An 18,862-nucleotide genomic window follows, 5' to 3' on the forward strand; every position below is an offset into this window, starting at 1 on the left:
AAAAAAGCTCTAGCGTAAATTAACGTAAAGTCGGTAGATTAATAACAAAATGTAAAAAAATCACACGCACTACTTTTATCTTTAATAGTCGTCTTCGTGAATTGCTATGCAACGCCTTATCACAAAAACTAACGCACTGTCATACGATCCCTAGTTACACCTACCTTCGCTTTAAGGAGTATTATTTTAAAATGTTACTATATATACATACTGTATACGTGACGTCCGTAAAATAAGTCTGTAATAATTCTAAAATTCAATAGGTTTTAGCGAAGTTAGTTAGCCCCCCGAAACTACTCGCTTACTTAAGAAAAAAAGTACCTAGTAAATAATGTACAAATATATAATAATAAACATGATATATTTTTCACAAATTATTGAATTACAAGGTTAGCTAAGGTTGATATGGTCTTTGTAGACTTGAAAACTTTACAAAAGGCACAGACAGTAGTTTTTGTTTAAGCTTTGAAGCTAGAAAAAAATTTGATTAACAAAAAACTGGTGTACAGATTAAAGAATGGTGTAGTTGGAAAGGCATACCGTTGGGTACAAATCATATCTTCATTGAGGTTGGTGCCGGCTTACCCCGGGCGGCACAAATCGCGATCTCAAGCAGTCACGACATTTGGCAAATATTCCGTGGACGTGGCGATGCGCGGTGTGGGAGCGAGCTGCCCTATCGCTTCCTACTTTCACGATACAATAACCGATAAGGCACACATTGCTCTTCGGGACTCATTGAAAGTCTATAAATTCAAGGAGAAACCTGTCCTTAAATGTCACCGTCGTGTTTCTCTGATCAAACTACACCAGCTTTCCAATTTAATGTAAAATCTTGGCTAAACGTAACTGTAATCAATTATATAGCCAATATTGTTTGCCCAAAGCTACAAATAATATAACTATTAACGTTCGAGTTGCCCGCGTTTATTAGGGTTTTTTACCAATCTAGTGGAAACCGTTTCTTTTCCGTGGATAAGTCGGCATACGTCCTTTTAACTAATTCCATGCCAAAACAATTTGATTCGTTGCTTAGTTAAGGCGTAAAGGAAAGGCATACAGTGGCACCTTTGCATTTATAATATTAGTTACGATTTATTAGTTCGTAAGCCGAAAGCAGATAAAACTTATAACCTTGTAGACTAATCTCATTTGAAACTTCAGATATCCGCACTTCCATTGTAAATGTAAATAGAGCCTATGCTTATTCGTTTCTCCTTCAATTCGTTATTAAAAAAGAAAAAGATTGACGCGATTTTTGCAAAGTAATAGTTAAGGTAAGCCAGAGCGTAATGCAAAACTATACACATGTTTCATAGCATAGAGCTAATAAAGCTGCTATTCTTTTACAACCTCTTCACACTTACGCATTTGTAACCTAAGTGAGAAAATAAGGATACAGCACATGCAAATAGTACTACCAGCGGAGGAAACCGCGTGCACTTCGAGTAAGTATATTTATTATAGAATTAAGCCACGTTGGCGAACTAAAAGCGAAATCTACAAAAGATGCTTAATCTATTCTGTTCGGCCAGAGAGTTTGGTATCAGCAATCTACAAGTTTACTATAGTTCAAGGGGTTAATATCATGTAATTGAATTATTGTCTATAAATGGTCTATTCCTCGCTTAAACAAGGACCACCGAGGATGCCGCTTTACAATAGATAATAATACTGTAACTACGGATGCAGCAATAAATCAGTTATTCTTGCAGATAGAAAGATTATTTTAAATAATTCACGTCTCTGAATCTATCTATTTTCCTTTCTTCTTTGGAAATATAAAGTTGCTCTATGTGATTCCATCTCTATCTCAGTCACGTGAAGTTATTGCTTTAAAATTGAAAAAGTAATATAAACTGTATCGTCTTAGTTTAGTCGAAAACAATCAAATACAATGTATACAACAATACAATGATTCTGATATTTTAAAGAGAAAAATATAAGGCATAGAAATTAATAAATCACGTAAATATATCAAGTCGTTAAAAAACTAGCTGGTATAATCAGATTATGGACATTCAAAAGGATCTTTCGTTTAAATACGTTCCCATAGGCGTTCAAGGGAACGAGATCGAAATCGACGGTAAATCAAGAGAAAATATTGAACAAGATGAACAAAGATATTATTGTCCTTATGCGGGTGGTCAGTATAAAGCAATAAAGGGCTTGAGGTCAAAGTTACATAACTAACGTCTGATACGAACCCGTAATAAAGCCACAACATAGAAACTTTTGCTTTCCTTTTTCTTTGTAATGAATTAAATTTATGGTACACTTCATTTTATTTCTGTAAGTATTTATGGTATACGAGCAAATAATATCTTAGTTTTATAAAAACAAATATAACTACATAAAGAATTTGCAACGATAAAAGTTCAAAGAACCATAGATGCTTCTGCGTTTTATGTAGTCATTTCCCGCATTTAAATCCATCATAAACCTACCTACGCTGTAAACAACTAACTTAAAGCATAATCTTAAAAAAGCGGAGAATAAAGATGAGAAAGTTCACACAGTAAAATAGGAATGCAGCAGCTATTAAAAATGCACACATTGTTGCAGATCGGCGAACTACAACAACAAAACGGGTGATTGCGTTCTTTCTAATATGGACCGTCTTACTTTGGCTGGCACCAATTCATTCCAACCTAACGAAGGTAATGTTATATTAAGTTTTATTTTATTTAAAATTTTCGAGAACTGACTCGTTGGCCTAGTAGTTAACGTAGTTACCGAGTAAGGAAAATGGACTTGATGCATCCCCGTGCCTTGAAGAGTACGTGATGGTGCGTACGGTCTCAGTCATTATCACTAATATAATAATCGTTCAAGCTCATCATCCCGGTTGGAGTAGCGTGAAGGTTATAAGCTCTTATTCCATCTCTCATAAGTAAAAACGCATGTATCCAGGATGGATTCAATAATACACAAATAATGATGTTGAAATTTCAAATAAAATTGAACATTTTTCTACATGCAATAGTGATGTAAAGTTGCATAGTAACAATTTATTTATTTATAGATATCGACTACTTGGAGAACAACTGTGTGGAAGAGCCTACAAAGCTATGCGAGTTTAAAAAGATGAGCGGACGTATATTAAAAACGGTCGACTCAGTGTATCAAGACGTGCAAACGGTCGAAGAATGCCGCGAGCTATGTCTTAATTCGCCTTTCCGCTGCCATTCCTATGATCACGGTGACACGGGTGATCATGTGTGTCGTCTTTCTCATCATTCTAAAGCTACGCTCGCTGACATCCAGGTAAGTGCGAACATTAACAATACGTGTAAGGAAGAAATAGAAACAAACTTGTTTATATGCCCGTTTTCTGTTTTTAGGACCCTTACTTGGAAGTTCCCGAAGCGGCCACTTTTGAGTTATCCTCGTGCTACAATGTATCTATTGACTGTCGTGCAGGCGACATGGTTGCCCGTATTCAAACATCGAAATTGTTTGACGGCAAAATATACGCAAAGGGCAGCCCGAACTCGTGTGTAGTTGATGTTAAGCAAAGCCTCGAATTCGAATTGCATATGGGTTATAATAATATTGAGTGCAACGTTAAGCAAAACGGACTCGGCAGGTATGAAGAATTTTGTAAATTTTATAAATGACGATGATGTAAAAATACTTCTGAGCTTTTATCTCAAAACATATCAATCAAGACCATCATCATGAGGACATATATGACATAACGCAGACAGCATCTTCAGCTTATGGCTATAATATAAAGATTAGTATTGTTAAGTCGATAAGACAAGCTAATGTAATACAATTATCTGTTGGTTGAATGAAACTGTCAGACAGCTGAATTCATAGAATTTTCGAATTCTCGTTAGAGCAACAATAATAACGAAGACACACACACAGATAAACCACACGGTCAAATTTACAACACAACTATTTTTTTGTCAAAGGGTAATTAAGTTAAAATTGTGTAAACAATATCTAATGAGAAAACTCTGTTTTAGATACTTAAATGATGTGGTCATCCAACATCACGACACTATTGTGACATCTTCCGATCTTGGATTAGCCGTGACCTGTCAATACGACTTGACGAATAAAACAGTAGCAAATGAATTCGACCTTGGAATTCATGGAGATATCCAGACAGGCATTTCAGAGGAGGTCATTGTCGACTCACCGAACGTAGCTATGAGAATTACAGACAGAAGCGGCGACGACACTATTGCTTCAGCGGAAGTTGGAGATCCATTGGTAAATAATTCAGTTTTGATTTTCATCTTTTTAATTTATTACATAACAATCAAATTATATTCGTTCTATTTCTTTCGTGCAGGCACTACGTTTCGAAATTATGGACCAGAACTCACCGTTCGAAATATTTGTACGAGAACTTGTTGCTATGGATGGCGTGGACTCAAGTGAAATTACACTCATTGACAGCGATGGTTGCCCAACCGATCATTTCATCATGGGACCTTTGTACAAGTCGACTTTGAGCGGAAAGGTAAATAATACGATGTACCATCCTAAATTTGAAAAACTTAAATTCCGCTTAAACAGTGACAAAAAACATCATGAGGAACCTGCATTCCTGATAGTTCTTCATAATACTGGCGTGTGAAATCTACCAACCCGTACTTGGTCAGCGTTGTTGACTTCCGCCTAAACTCTTTTCATGTGAAAAGAAAGACGCGTGCCCTGTATTGGGCTGGTAATGGGGCACCTAATATATTCATAATAAGTTTAGGCACCAATCGATTAAGGTTGCACTTAAAATTATGCATTTTATTTTTACAGACGCTGTTGTCCCACTTCGATGCTTTCAAGTTCCCGTCATCCGAAGTTGTCCAGTTCCGTGCTTTGGTAACACCATGTATGCCTACTTGTGAACCAGTACAGTGTGATGGTGGACCAAACGAACTACGATCAGTAACATCATACGGACGCAGGAAGAGGCGTTCTTCCTCATCCGCCCCCACAGACGATATGCTCCTAGTACAAACTATCCAAATTACTGACAAGTTCGGTTTTGACAAGCAGAAAGCAAAGAACGTAACGGAAGACGCAGTTTTCGTGCGTGAAACAGACGTCACTTGCGTTAACGCATCTGGAGCAATGTTGGCAGCAGCCGCTTTTATAGCAGCTCAACTAGTCGTACTCGCGGCGTGGACTTGCAGTTGGCAGCGAAGACGTGCAGCGGCTAAGGCTGCGGAATTACTTCCCGGACCCAACGCACCATCTGCTCTTTGTAAAGTCTATGATGCTAGTTTTACCCGTGCGCACCAGAGGCACTTTTGAGTAGATTTAGACATGTTGACGTAATTAACGTCTGCAATAATAGATTATTTCTTTAATTTAAATACCCCCGTCGAGTCCAAGGCTCGGAAAGACAACGTTGTTGCCACTAAGACGCGTAAATCCTTTCCGGAGCATAAGACGACGACAGCGGTTACTACTTTAAGTGTGAGCGCAACAACTTCTACTGCCATGTCAGGCATTCGGAGAGCAAATTGCGCGACACGGAGACGGGGACGACCTAAAGAGCGTGCGCAAATGTGGATGGATGCTAGGAGTAACGCGTGTGTGTCTGATGCTAGAGTGTTTGTTGCGATTGGGTACGCTGGCTTGTCGCCATCTCTGAGGTCATAAGCGGGATACGGGCCGTGGATCGTCATCAAGATCATGTCGCTTATTCGTTTACTTTACGTTTGGACACCTTTAGCGGAGTCTAAATACGTATTGTACCATAATTTTTAAAGTAGGATAAGCCTAATTAACAATTCCAGTACCTTTTAAGTAGATAACTGAACATGCGACCTTTAGTCAAGCAACGGTAGATTGACGGCCATTCCGACTTCGTAATTTATTGAAATTAGTTTAGTTTTTTATGTAATTTATATTCGGTTACGAATAAATCTATATTATAAAAAAATCTTAATTTAAACAAATAGATGCTTATGACTAAAATGTGCTATGTTCTACGGTATATAAATTAAAACTATTTTATTATGGTGTATATTGCCTTATCCAATTATTATTATTATATAGAATTGTGAAATTAAACTAATTTAATCCGTCCAAATTGCCAATTACCTGCAATAAACTTATTTTAAATATTTGGTTATTTTATTTTCCAATTGACTCTAAACTTATTTTCATACTTATTGAAAATAGCTTCATCCTACTTTCAAATAAGAAATATTTCTGTAGAATATTTATCTGAATAAAATAACGTAAGTATTTTTGTTTAGTACGTATATCCATTATATATAATCTTTGCACGTTAACTTATTGTAAGTAATAAGACAAGGATAAAAAAAGAGAAACATCTTATCCTGCGGCTTCTAATAAGTATTTAAGGAAAATCACACACAATCGATTACAATCAAAGCAAATATACTGCATCTAATGATATTTTGTGTGTAAAAGAAGAAAGTTATATTAATAAAATGAATAGTAATCATTTATCTTAATATATATAAAACTCCTGTCACGATGTTTGTCCTCAATGGACTCCTAAACTACTTAACCGATTTTAAATTAAATTGGCACACCGTGAGCAGTCTGGTCCAACTTAAGAGATAGGATAGCTTAGATCTTTAATTATAGTCGCAATTTTATTTTATTGCAAATTATTTGTCTATAATTAATTGACAGTCACATGTTACATATATATAATACTACTATACTAATTTAAGGCTTAGCGATACTGAATGCTTTAAAAACAAAATCAAACGCAGACGAAGTCGCGGGCAACAGCTAGTATATTAATAAATAAATGATTACTATTCATAGAATTCATAGAAGAAATAATTAATGCATTAAAGAAGAAAAAAAATAAACCATTACGTTAACTTTTTAACTTCTTAATTACTCGTCTTTTTATGTGATAGTTCCATAGATGTTTGTAATGAATTTGAATTCGGTTTTTAAAAATCCTCGAGGAATTGTTTGTTTTCCTGACCTTAGAAGTCCGTTACTAGGATTCAAGCTGTGTATAAGCAAAATTTTGTGGTTAAATCTTAAGCTATGCATAGGATAACAGAGGCTATTTTTATAAATCACAAGAACAAGGTTTTCTCATTACAGAAGATATTCTATATCTATTTACTAGCTGCCAGCAATATGTGTGCCATGTTGCATTAAAATCGGAATAATGTTTGAGCCGAACATAGGTAACATTTTGAATTTATTAATAAGGTTTCAACTATATAACAGCTTAGAACATATAACTTTTTTAAATACAGACATGATATTTGGCCTTATCATATTGTGTTGTTTTTGTTTATAATTTAATTTCTATTAGGTGTACAATAAAGTGTATTTTCATTTCATTTCATTGATGTGTGTGATAGGCCTTAAAACAAGTTCTAATACATTAGCCCTTAATAAAGTAGCAAAACGAGTATCTACCTCGCGGAGCTCTGTTATTAGAAGGAAGCATTTCCCTTCAGGGTGACAGTAACAGGTTGGTAATTTACTGATTTCCTTTCCTTAATAATATTATTATAGTAAAAGGAAAATGTTTCTTACAAGTGAACATAATTCTACAATTCAACATAAGAAGACTTTTAAAATAATCACACGGACATACACTTAAAAGTAGATTGTTTAGCAAGCTCCCATGTTCTGGATGCCAAGCGCATACATCCCAAGCGTAACAATGGATATTGGAAGCAGGCGTTATTTTGCGGAATTCCATGATATACAAGAGATTTTAAGAGAAACTACTAAGCGTAGCGAAGATGTTGCATCGGCGCATTTAGGATAAACCTTAGTGTAGCGATGATCAATAATAGTTACTATTCAGTCAAACATAAGATATGAAAACATGCACATTCTAAGAAGATTTTTTTAAGCCGAATAGTTTTGACTTATTATAAAAAAGTCTTAAATACAATTTCGCCTTATCTCAGAAGTTTCCGAATAAAAAAAATTAAGAAATAATGAAGCAGCTTTTCTTAAGTCCAAAACAATTCATCTTTAAGTACCAAATTAATGTATGCGTTGCGGTGTGAACAATTATTTAAACTTTTCCTTCCTAAAAGATCTTATGTGTGAAGGTACCTTTACAAAAGCCAGTAAACTCAGGACGGTTGTTACATATGTTCTATGAGTTTAGACTAGATGAATTAACCTTGACGACTAGTTGTTAAAGAGGTTGGTGGTTGTGATCAAGGGCTGATGATGGAGCAGTAAGCTCCATCATCGTAGACAAACGCATTTCACATGTCGGGGGAGATTTAAATTTATAATTTGATACTTGTTCTTCAAGTTTGTATATAGAGTCTGTACTGACTGACATTCGATTTAAGTTAACTATTATAGCCTTCGACAAGTAAACTCGAATTTAGAATTATGAAGCGGAGGTGGAGGCCCGACAAGATGAAATGCCATGGAAATACATTAGTCAATGTGTTATAAGATATTGTGTAAGCGCATGGCTGTCTTGCGAGAAGTATAAAATACATAGAAATGACAGTGGGTCCCTGCACCGACATATTTTGTATTTCAATACGATACTGTTGTTGGTCTATTATTGTGTCGGGAATTTTTATTACGCTACTAGAAATTTCTTCGTGTTAGTCATAAATATTTTCTGTCACAATAAACTTTACAATAAAAATAAACAGAATATAAGTATATTGAATGACCAGCATCTTTTAATTCAAATGCTATTTGTAACGGTAATTTACATATGTATGAAGTTATTCAATTTGAGGCCTTCAGAAGACGAAAAACTTGGGTAGTTATGCAAATGTTAAGTAAAAAAAAAAAAGTTATGCTTTACAATTGCACCATGTCACCTATTCAGATTCGTCTTAAGTTAGTCTTGAGAGTGCCACTAGAGATAATGAATTAACATTAATTACATCTCGAATCACGACTTAGGACCATATATCAGGATAAGCTAGTAAGTTAGTATATCGATGAGCGATTTTGGCCTCAGCTACAATCACAAACTAATAATCGAGATTTCGGAATCGTAGTTATAAATATCCCCTAGGTATGCTTACGCATACGAAACGTTTATTCCAAGAGAAATCCTATTTGTAATTAATGGCCACAGTTCCAGAAGCTCATACTTATAATTAAATATAGTATGAATAAAGTATTTAAACAGCTGTACAACTACAATATAGTTATACCTAACTACTGAGGTAAATGATGCGAAGGTAAAGAAGCCACTTGACTATCGAGATAAAAAATTAAAGTTAAATTATATAAGGTAAACTTTAAATGCCTTTTACTTTTAAGAAAAAAATATGGAGATAGGAATTTTAAATAAGTTATCGTAAGACAAACTGCTGCAGAAAAAGACGAGTGTCAACCCACGAAGTATTTCTAAAGAATGCGCAAGTTAGCACAGAAATGGGCAAGCTATTTGACCAGTTCCCTACCAGTCTGGAACCGTACGCATCAAGCAGATGAAATCTCTCATTTAGTTTTGCGTGGAAAAATCACGTGTGAAGAGGTACATCTCACGTCGGCGTTCGTGCCCGAGATTAGATCTATGTGTAGACAACGGCACGCGACTCTCAGACACGTGCCGCAGTCCGCACTTACAACAACCATTAGTAAACGCTGCTAAGAATCTAACTTATAGTCTGAGATTAAGATTACTACCAAAGCGCAAGTAGGTAAATTACTCAACAAGATTTTTTTTGAAATATTGTAAGAATTATTTAGCTCAGTCCATTGAATTATTCCAATAAACTCGATCCTTCTGAGATATAAGCAATAATTTGAGGCGACCATAAAATAAAATCGAAGAACGCAACATTGTCCACGAGAGATAAAGTCATTCACAATAGTAGGTATATGAAATATTCATAAAATATAAGGGTTACGTATTGGCCGCAAGTTCAAATAACAAAAAGCAAAACACAAAAAAAGAGACCAACTACATGCTCTCTCGTTGAAGTCAATTTCTGAGACATTTTAATATAATGCTACATAATAAATCTTCTATTAGAAATATTCATGCTGCATTGTTCAAAGAGGTCCTTGAAACAAACAGGTCTACAGAGTTCTTCTATTTGATAAACGACATGATATGATATCTTTCTCTGATTATATTCGATAAAATCTCAAGCTCGGCATAGTTTAACTAATGAAATATGATGTTGACTTCAAAGTATAAAATACATGACTTGGACTGGCGAATAAGTAAGGATTGTATTAGTTATATTTCTCGGGGCATTCATCAAAACAATTTCACTGTTTAGTCTCTTGGCTTCCCATCTTTATCATCCCGTTCGGGGTCAATGTGAACTCCGTGGCCTAAACTTGTTTATAATATATTTATAAACAATGGAAATGAAGTACTCATAACATTTTGCTTCCCAAATAGCTCTATTGTTTGGATAAATGTGTAGTAAAGGTTTCTCCGAAAAAAAGAAAGTTAAAAGCTAAAAAAATAAACAATATATTTTGTATTTGACTTCTTATTAATTTTCTTCCTTAACCTTAGAACTACGTGGTTTTCTTTCAGCATATTTGACAACCTTTTTATGAGAGTTTTAGCGGTTTCAAATTAATGCATATTATGCAGAAAAATACTTTAGTATTTTCGTAGTGCATGATTACAATCTATCGCCGCAATGATGAGAGGTATTTGCTGGGAGTGTATTGCTATCTTTAAGTTTACAATGTATGTAAAAACTTATCAACAAGCCGGAAGAGTCACAAGCTGGTAGCTGTATTATGATAATAATTGGTACTCTCATCGTCGTATAGTCACGTAAATTTTAAATATATCATACGAAATAATCATTGAACTGAATTCAGCGCATGAATATGTAATCTATTTTGGCTTATTATTATGGCGATTACACGATACTGGTAACGGATGCTCGTGGTGCAATTTGTGTACTTATTTGCATCGAAATCGTTGAGAGCAATCGCAGTCACGCAGACTCCAGTGCGAAAACAAACCTCGTTTGCCCGTAAATCAAAAGTCATTCCTGTAAGGACCATGTTACTTTTAAATCTTTGAATACATTAAAAAGGAATCGTGAGCAGAAACAGAAATAGTCAATCTCGAACCCTTGTATTGCATAACAGAAATTCAGCCAATATAACATGAACTTAACATTCGCATATCTCCAAATGTAAATCAAACTATGAGATCTTTTCATAATATACTCAAAGAATTAATGTCATAAATTGTCATAAGTTGTTAAGAATGGCTTCCCGTAAAAAAAAAAAAAAAATCCAAGCAATTAACAGATAAATCGGCATAATTTACACTACTTCGAATGAACTATCGTACCATTGCATGCTACAAATGATTACGTAGGTAATTGTTGAGTGAAGCAGAACGATGTTTGACTTTACATAAAGTATAGTAGTAGTTTTGTAAAACGGTGTTTCCTTTTTCTTTAGCCGGGAACTGGTTGAACTTTTACGATCCGTGTGCATCTTAGTTGGTGTAGTTTACACTTTTCATAATATTGACCTCGCGCTAAAGTACAAAACATCTGATCTTATTTTATAAATAATAGTCATAAAATATTAGGATTACAAAAATCTTATATATCTTATTACAGTATCTTTTAATTTTTAAGCTAGATAGCGCGTCAACGGTGCATGGCAACGCATCGTTGATGTGCTGTGAAAATACACCTGTGTTTAAAATCGTTAAAAGGCAAGCCGGAATTTGTTTTGCAACCTGGGATCAATTTTGTTTTTAAGTAGGTACGAGCATACCGCTGTAGTTTTTTCGTACCTTTACCGTTTATTTTTAATCACTTACCAGTCACTAGCAATCCGATACACAAACTGGCCACAATGTTTTCGCTTCGACACTTTTGTGGCATTCAAATTATTTTTTGCTGTACTCTCCCTACGGGTGTCGTGATATTCATCCATCATGATTGTTAAATCGGGTTATCATTAACTATCTGGAACTTGACTGACAGTTCCTTATTTGTTAAACAGCAATAAAACTGGTAAGTTAGTTTTCTATAATTCCACGGACAGGACTATCAGTCAACTTATATTGCAAAAGTGAATAGTTTGATTTGTTATCAACATTGACGGATGGTTTTCAGAGGCACTTAATATTAATATATTCATTGTTTCGAAAGCATTGGGATTCTGTTTAACCGATTAGAAAGCTACAGCGTTATAAATCACAATTAGCTTTACTTTTAGGTTAAACTGACTTTAATACAATTTATAAACAAATTAAAGTTACCTGAAGAAATATAAGTTTTATAGTTCCATATGTTAGTTATTGGAAGAATGGTTTCTGATAATCTAAAAGGGTTTGTGTATGTCCCATTTTTATTCTTGTGATAATTCTTACATCATTTAAGCTTGAATTTAGTAGAAGTAACTTTAAGTGGAAGACGCATTGCCAACGAGTGATAAACGGGTTAGGTGGTTAAAAATGTACACTCGGTTGAAATAAAACAAAGTCACAACACAAGCGCTAGAAATAGTTTATTTATCAACATTTATCTATATATATAAAAGGCAAAGGTGACATTTGACGGATAGGGCTGAAATTATGCACACAGATAGTGATTACAATGTAGGCATGGCATCCGCTAAGAAAGGATTTTTGAAAATTCCGACCCTAAGAGGGTGAAAGTTTGTATAAAACCCTTATTTGTCAATTCATTTTTCAAGTTAATTCCATAAAACTGATTTTAGGTTTCGATTAAAAATAAAGAAATACGTGTTTCATATATTTTAAAAATTTATTGAATTGATAGGGGATGAAAATTTATATGTAAGTTTCTGATTTTTTAAGTAATTTACTTTCATATTTGTCTATAAGCAGCAAGCATTTTTTTAAACCTTCGCAGTTAAAATTTACCAAATCAAAAATTGAACCGCAAAAGCTAGTTATTTTAAATCTGTTCACCAATTACTAAATAATACGATTTTACTTAAATCACCTTACTGTGAGTTGTACGCGACGTGGACCTCCAAAGGTTTTTAGGCGTTGAGTTTACAAGGTTAGCTCATTGTTTATCTAGGCCGGCAGATAGAGACCAGATCCGTAGCTGAGCAGCAATTCAGCTAACCAGAACTAATGACTGGTAATCGAGATAAGACTTAAGGCAGTCTTACCTCGATTACCAGTAGAGACATATTACGGATTCGACTTTATTGTTCACCATTATCAACGCATTACCGGGCCACAGCAACAAGTCACGTCTCAGAATGAGAAGGGCTTTGGCCGCTGTCCCCCACTCTGGCCAAGTTCAGACTTCAACTTCATCACGCCTTTGAGAACGTTGTGAAGAACTCTCAACCATGCAGATTTCCTCACGATGTTTCCCTTCACCGTTGATTGCTTAAATTAAAAACGCACATAGCTCCGTAAAGTTAGAGCTCGAAATCGGTTCGCACGAAACGGAGCCTGTAACGAATCTACCCTACTCGCTACCGGACTCACAATCGACTTGTTTCTAGTCCGAGCTCGGGTAGGAGTCCACCGTTGCGATGCTTGAGTTGGGGCTCGCAACTACCATTATTTCAATAAGAGATATTGGTACCATAAATACTTCTTCCTGTTCTAAGAGGAAGGAGTGATACATAGTGAATCCACTATGCCGTTTAACGGAAATATGAATGCCTGGAGTAGGGAGATGAAGTTGAATATGCTATGATGTATTGAATGAAGAGGAGATGGAGACATGATGTTGATAGTGGGATCTAATGGTTATCTAGATCCTATTTTTATGCCATTTAAGAAAATCTAGTCTTGAGAACTCGTTGCTACTGACGCTCTAAAAGTCTTGAGTTATTATGAAACAACAAGGTTGGGTCTTAGCCTCTGGATGATCATGTGCCAGTATTATTTAACAAATTACAAAACCTAACGGAGAGATCCTTGTTAGGAGCCAGTTGGTTTAGTTACAAGCCGAAGCCCCAATCACAAGGCTAACATCGCTACTTTATTATAACGCAAATCCAAGATAGTACGCAATCAATAAGCATGCTCGTATTTTAGGTATGCTACATTTCGATGAGCAGCGGCCGTGGACAACTCGTCGTCACCGTGTCCGTGCGCCGATGTGGTAGGATAGATAGTCAATGCTGAACTGTAGACTGATTGTCGACGCGTTGTCACCACATTAACGGCTCTAGTAGACGAGTTGTTGACGGTTAATCGACGGTTGAAGTTGAACCGGCTTGGTACGGTGTTAAATTGATAAGTGATCTAAGACCTTCAACAGTTTTCGCATAGAAAATCATTCAATTTTATTCCTCAGTTAGGTTATCTAATAATTAAACAATTCACCTTAACAAACTTAACATCAATGACATGACATGACAGGTAGTTCTCATTGGCAAAACTTAATAACTTAATACTGAGACATGATTAAGATTGCAAAACAGCTTCAAAACGAGAAGTGTTGCATTCCTACCTAAATTAAGATCGCGTAGCGGTTCAGCGGTGATTCGTGAGTAATAAATCGCTATACACAATAAATGTACGAATAACAATAATATACAATGAAACGAGGTTTTAGTATTCGCGGGACGTCGGAAGTGATGAGTGAGATCACGAAGCCGACGAGCGGACGCGCTAACAATCCACTAATAGGGATCGTGTTCGTGACCCCGCCTCCCGTACTCGACAATATTATCCCAACTGACGGATTATAATTGACCTATTGTTACCGTTGACCGGCAACAATGAATGCAATGATACGTTTCTTTTTTTTTTGAAAATAAATCACAATCGACTTCCAAGAGTCGTGGCACCCCGGCTACAGAACGGTGTAATGAGTTTTTATACCCCATGCGAATTTTAATGTGATTTTATATAGCGTATTTTTTCTTGCGTTGCATTGAACTACAATCGCTTGTGATTGTTACAATGGGTTTTAACTAAATGAAAGACATGTACATTTTCTAACAATTGGAAGAGAATGGATATCATCTAAATAGGTGGCACCCGCCGGCATTCAATTATTTTGCGAAATGCGAATTGTTAGGCCGCCGGTTCCCCTATGTTTTGTGTTTATATATTACATCCCGATCCAGTTAGAACGTCACCTATTGAAAATAAAATACTGTTATAGGTACTGCAGGTGACTACAATTTTATTTATCTATCTATATCATAGTTATAATCTGAACGAACTCCGTTTGTGCGTTTATGTCGTTGCATCGCTCAGGCTCCATTTTTTTTTTATTCAACTACAAGTTAGCCATTGACTGCAACCTGGTGGTAAGTGATGCTGCAGTCTAAGATAGAAGCGAGCTAATCTGTTAGGGAGTTAGGTAGCCATACCCCTAATCGGTTTCTACGCAACATCGCACCGGCACACTAAATCGCTTAGCGGCACGTCTTTGTCAGTAGGGTGGTAACTAGCCACGGCCAAAGCCTCCCAGACAAACAGACCAGACAAAACTCTCCGTTGGCAGGGCACTATTTTGGCAATTACTAAAAGGTCTTGGGTTAGATAGCGGTTAGTAACGTCCATACTGACAAAACTGAACTGTCAAATGATTAAGAGCGAGCTTGCACTGCGAATAATAAGATCCCCGAGACTTTTTTTTTTAGCATGGCAAACGAGCAAGTGGGTCACCTGATGTTAAGGGATCATCGCCGCCCATGAACATCTGCAACACCAGAAAAGCCACCTGCCTTGCCGGCTTTTGAAGGAATTTATTCATCCGCACCTTGCTATTCTGGCGATTTGTCTTTAAATTTTAGAAATTTAACCAACCACGCACTACGTACAAATTCCTTATGATTGTTGTCAGTTTTTAGGGAGTTCTCGGTCTGGAGACACGTATTTGTCCCGATGCGAATTTCACAGAGTGAATTTAGAATCAAACAATATATTTCTTTACCGCGCGAATTTAAAACGCTAGTGCGTGTATCTCTATAAGAATGCAAGTGTCACAGAATTGCAATAAAAAAACAAAAAAATGTACGATGTCGCGTAGAAACCAATATTTGAGCGAGTTAAATTACCAGCACCCACCTCTAACTTTTCTAAGTTATGCGCATTTCAAGAAATTGAAATAGCATTTGCTTCAGCGGTGAAGGAAAACATCTGTGAGGTCTGCACAATGTTCTCACAGGCATGTGGAGTCCACCAATTCGCACTGGGCCAGCGTGGTGGATTGCGGCCTATACCCTTCTCATTGTGGGAGGAGACCCGTGCCTTGTAGTGGGCTGATAAAGGGTTGATATGATGATGATGACGACTACTTTTCCTCAGAGCACCACTTGCACTAGTTCAGGGGCCCAAATCCACTATTGCCGACTGTACACTATTTAGACGGCCGAGTGGCGCAGTGGGCAAGGTCGTGGGTCATGGAAAATGTTTGTGTGATGAACATGAATTATTTTCAGTGTCTGGGTGTTTATCTGTATATTATAAGTATTTATGTGTATAATATTCATAAAAAATATTCAACAGCTATCTCAGTATCCATAACACAAGCTACGCTTACTTTGGGGCTAGATGGCGATGTGTGTATTGTCGTAGAATATTTATTTATTTATTTATTTATTTATTTATTGCTATTGTGTCTTAGTGGTCAATCAAAGACATAAAGTACTTAATAAGATAAATCTTTTATTATTTGCACAGCAACAATAGTCAAAGAGGTTTGTTTGCAACTTGTTATGAGGGTAAGATTTTTTGTTAAACTATGAATTGTTAAATACTTACGGTAACAGCTTGCAGCTAGCAGTTTACGGAACTTGAATAGGCCCACGATACAGGCTTACCTAGTATTAGTGTCTAATTTAAATAATTTTTATTTCATTTGCACTTTTTGTCATTGACCAAACACTGACTTACAATAATTATTGTAATAGAAAACTTGGAGCTCAGGTAAGAAAGCAGTCAAGCAGCTTAGTCATCGATAAAATAAAATATTCCTTTTAATAAAAAAAAAACCTTTTCTTTATTAATCTCACTTCTGAGAAATACTGTTACTTGACCAGAGTTAGCTGTATTGCTATTTTTTAGATACCTAAAACACAATTGAATAATTATGTTTGTTGATTATAGAGGATGTGGAATACAAATTATAAAAGCAATTTAACATTTCAACCACGGAACACGTTTTTACCGAATTATGGTAAAGTCTTATTAGTTTTTTACCGCGGGAATGTTTGTTACGCTATAAATCACAGTCGCAGATAGGTGTTTTTAATTAACGTACGAATTTTAGTAGTCCAGGGTCCAGGGAAGTACTAACGCCATGCTTATTTCTGTCGCCAAACGGCATTGCTGAGATCTGGTGCGAGGGGTTTTGTTGCGGTGTAATCACAGGCACATGAGACTTAACAGGAGCGGTGATAGCCCTGAGGTTAGAACTTAGGTCTCGCTTTCGGGGAGCCGAGTTCGTATCCCAGCACGCACGTCTAACTTTTCTAAGTAAAGTTTTAAGCAATTTAAATATCATTTGCTTCAACGGTCAAGGAAAACATCGTGAGGAAACCAGCATGCCATAGAGTTATCCATAATGTTCTCAACGGTGTGTGTAGTCCACAATCCGCATTGGGCCAGCGTGGTGGACAGCAGCTTTAACCCTTCTTATGTGGGAGGAGACTTGGTAATGGATTGACATGATGAGGTTTTTAAAGTTTTAACACCTAAGCCTCAGGTTGATGGACACAGGGCGGTATGCCCGTTTTGATTTTGTATGCATGTTTATAGATGAAAGTATACCACTGTGGGCCATATGATTGGTCAGTTTATTATTACTATTAAAAAAAGCAACGTGGAATAAACATTTTTTCTGGAGCCGGAATGATTCCTTTTTTAAATAGTTGCAATGATCAATTTAAGTCCTCAATAATACTCAATCTATTTTTTAATCCACAGATTGTAAATAAAATATGGTAGTGCTTTACTTTTCCTACACTTGCCTGTCGACAAGGACAGCGACTAACTTTATTAAGTTTTTACCGAAATGTTTTGTTCATTATTTTTTTTTTTTTTACTATTAATAGCGGGCAAACGAGTAAGTGGGTCACCTGATGATAAGTGATCACCGCCGCCCATAAACATCTGCAGCACCAGAGGAGCCACCGATGCGTTTGCCGGCTTTTAAGGAATATGTTTATCCGCCCCTTGAATAACCCTAGATTGTATTTTTGAGGAAACACATCAGATGGGAGATTGTTCCACAATGTGCAAGTGCGCGGTAGAAATGATCTGGTATTTCGAACAGTAGAAGAATACCAGGCATCCATATTATGAGGGTAGAATTTATTTCTACGGCGTGAGGTGCAAATCCAAATTTACGAAGATACAAATCGACTTACCCTTAATCTCTGGTCGCTGACCGTCCACACACGACTCGCGAAGTCATTGGAAGCTCCCACAATGTATGCTCCGGTAGCGTCGAAGTCCACTGACATCACACCCGCGTTCGAACCGACGAGCGTCCCTTTGCATTCTATTACGCCAACTATAAAAAAGCATATAATTAATTAATCAACATAATAATTTTCAAACCATTGCTAGCCTATTACAGATCACGGCTTCCTTTACAATCTATTCCTTATGATTACCGGTTTTCAAGCTCTGGTGAATGACAGGGACGCCATCATACGTTAGAGTGAGATAGCGATATTAGAATAAACATATTTTATACATATCATAATAGTTTCTAGAAACTCCAGTACATTACTTACCCGCTAACCCTATCAAGGTCAAGTACGTAAATACAGGATATATTTACGTACTTGACCTTACCTTGATAGGGTACTTGAGCTTTCAATACTAGGCTATGTAATAAGGCATTGTAGAGCGAGTGGTATAAAAAAATATTTACTATTTAGTTTATTTTGGACCCTAATCTACTAATATTTTAAATGTGTAAGTAAAGATGGATGTTTTTTATTAAATCATGCTAGAACAGCCGAACGAATCTAGGTGATTTTA

At 36.2% G+C, this 18,862-nt stretch overlaps 2 protein-coding genes across 3 annotated transcripts in view; one reads left to right on the forward strand and one right to left on the reverse strand.

Annotated features, from left to right (window-relative positions):
* The window catches only part of LOC120626766, a 66,041-nt gene extending 60,073 nt beyond the window's left edge, over positions 1–5,968 (forward strand). The window contains exons 6-11 of the mRNA XM_039894441.1: positions 2,566–2,660; positions 3,026–3,267; positions 3,345–3,589; positions 3,978–4,227; positions 4,310–4,480; positions 4,774–5,968. Coding sequence (XP_039750375.1) covers positions 2,566–2,660; positions 3,026–3,267; positions 3,345–3,589; positions 3,978–4,227; positions 4,310–4,480; positions 4,774–5,274 — 1,504 coding nt within the window. The 3' untranslated portion in view covers positions 5,275–5,968. The remainder of the gene's footprint in view (positions 1–2,565; positions 2,661–3,025; positions 3,268–3,344; positions 3,590–3,977; positions 4,228–4,309; positions 4,481–4,773) is intronic.
* Positions 1–18,862, reverse strand: part of LOC120626767 (autophagy-related protein 16-1) — a 256,792-nt gene that overhangs the window by 224,562 nt on the left and 13,368 nt on the right. For both annotated transcript variants that reach the window (XM_039894443.1, XM_039894442.1), the window contains one exon: positions 18,241–18,386. In XM_039894443.1, the coding sequence (XP_039750377.1) occupies positions 18,241–18,386 (146 nt within the window). The remainder of the gene's footprint in view (positions 1–18,240; positions 18,387–18,862) is intronic.

The sequence above is a fragment of the Pararge aegeria genome, chromosome 10 (genome assembly GCF_905163445.1).
Source record: "Pararge aegeria chromosome 10, ilParAegt1.1, whole genome shotgun sequence".
Lineage (NCBI taxonomy): Eukaryota > Metazoa > Arthropoda > Insecta > Lepidoptera > Nymphalidae > Pararge > Pararge aegeria.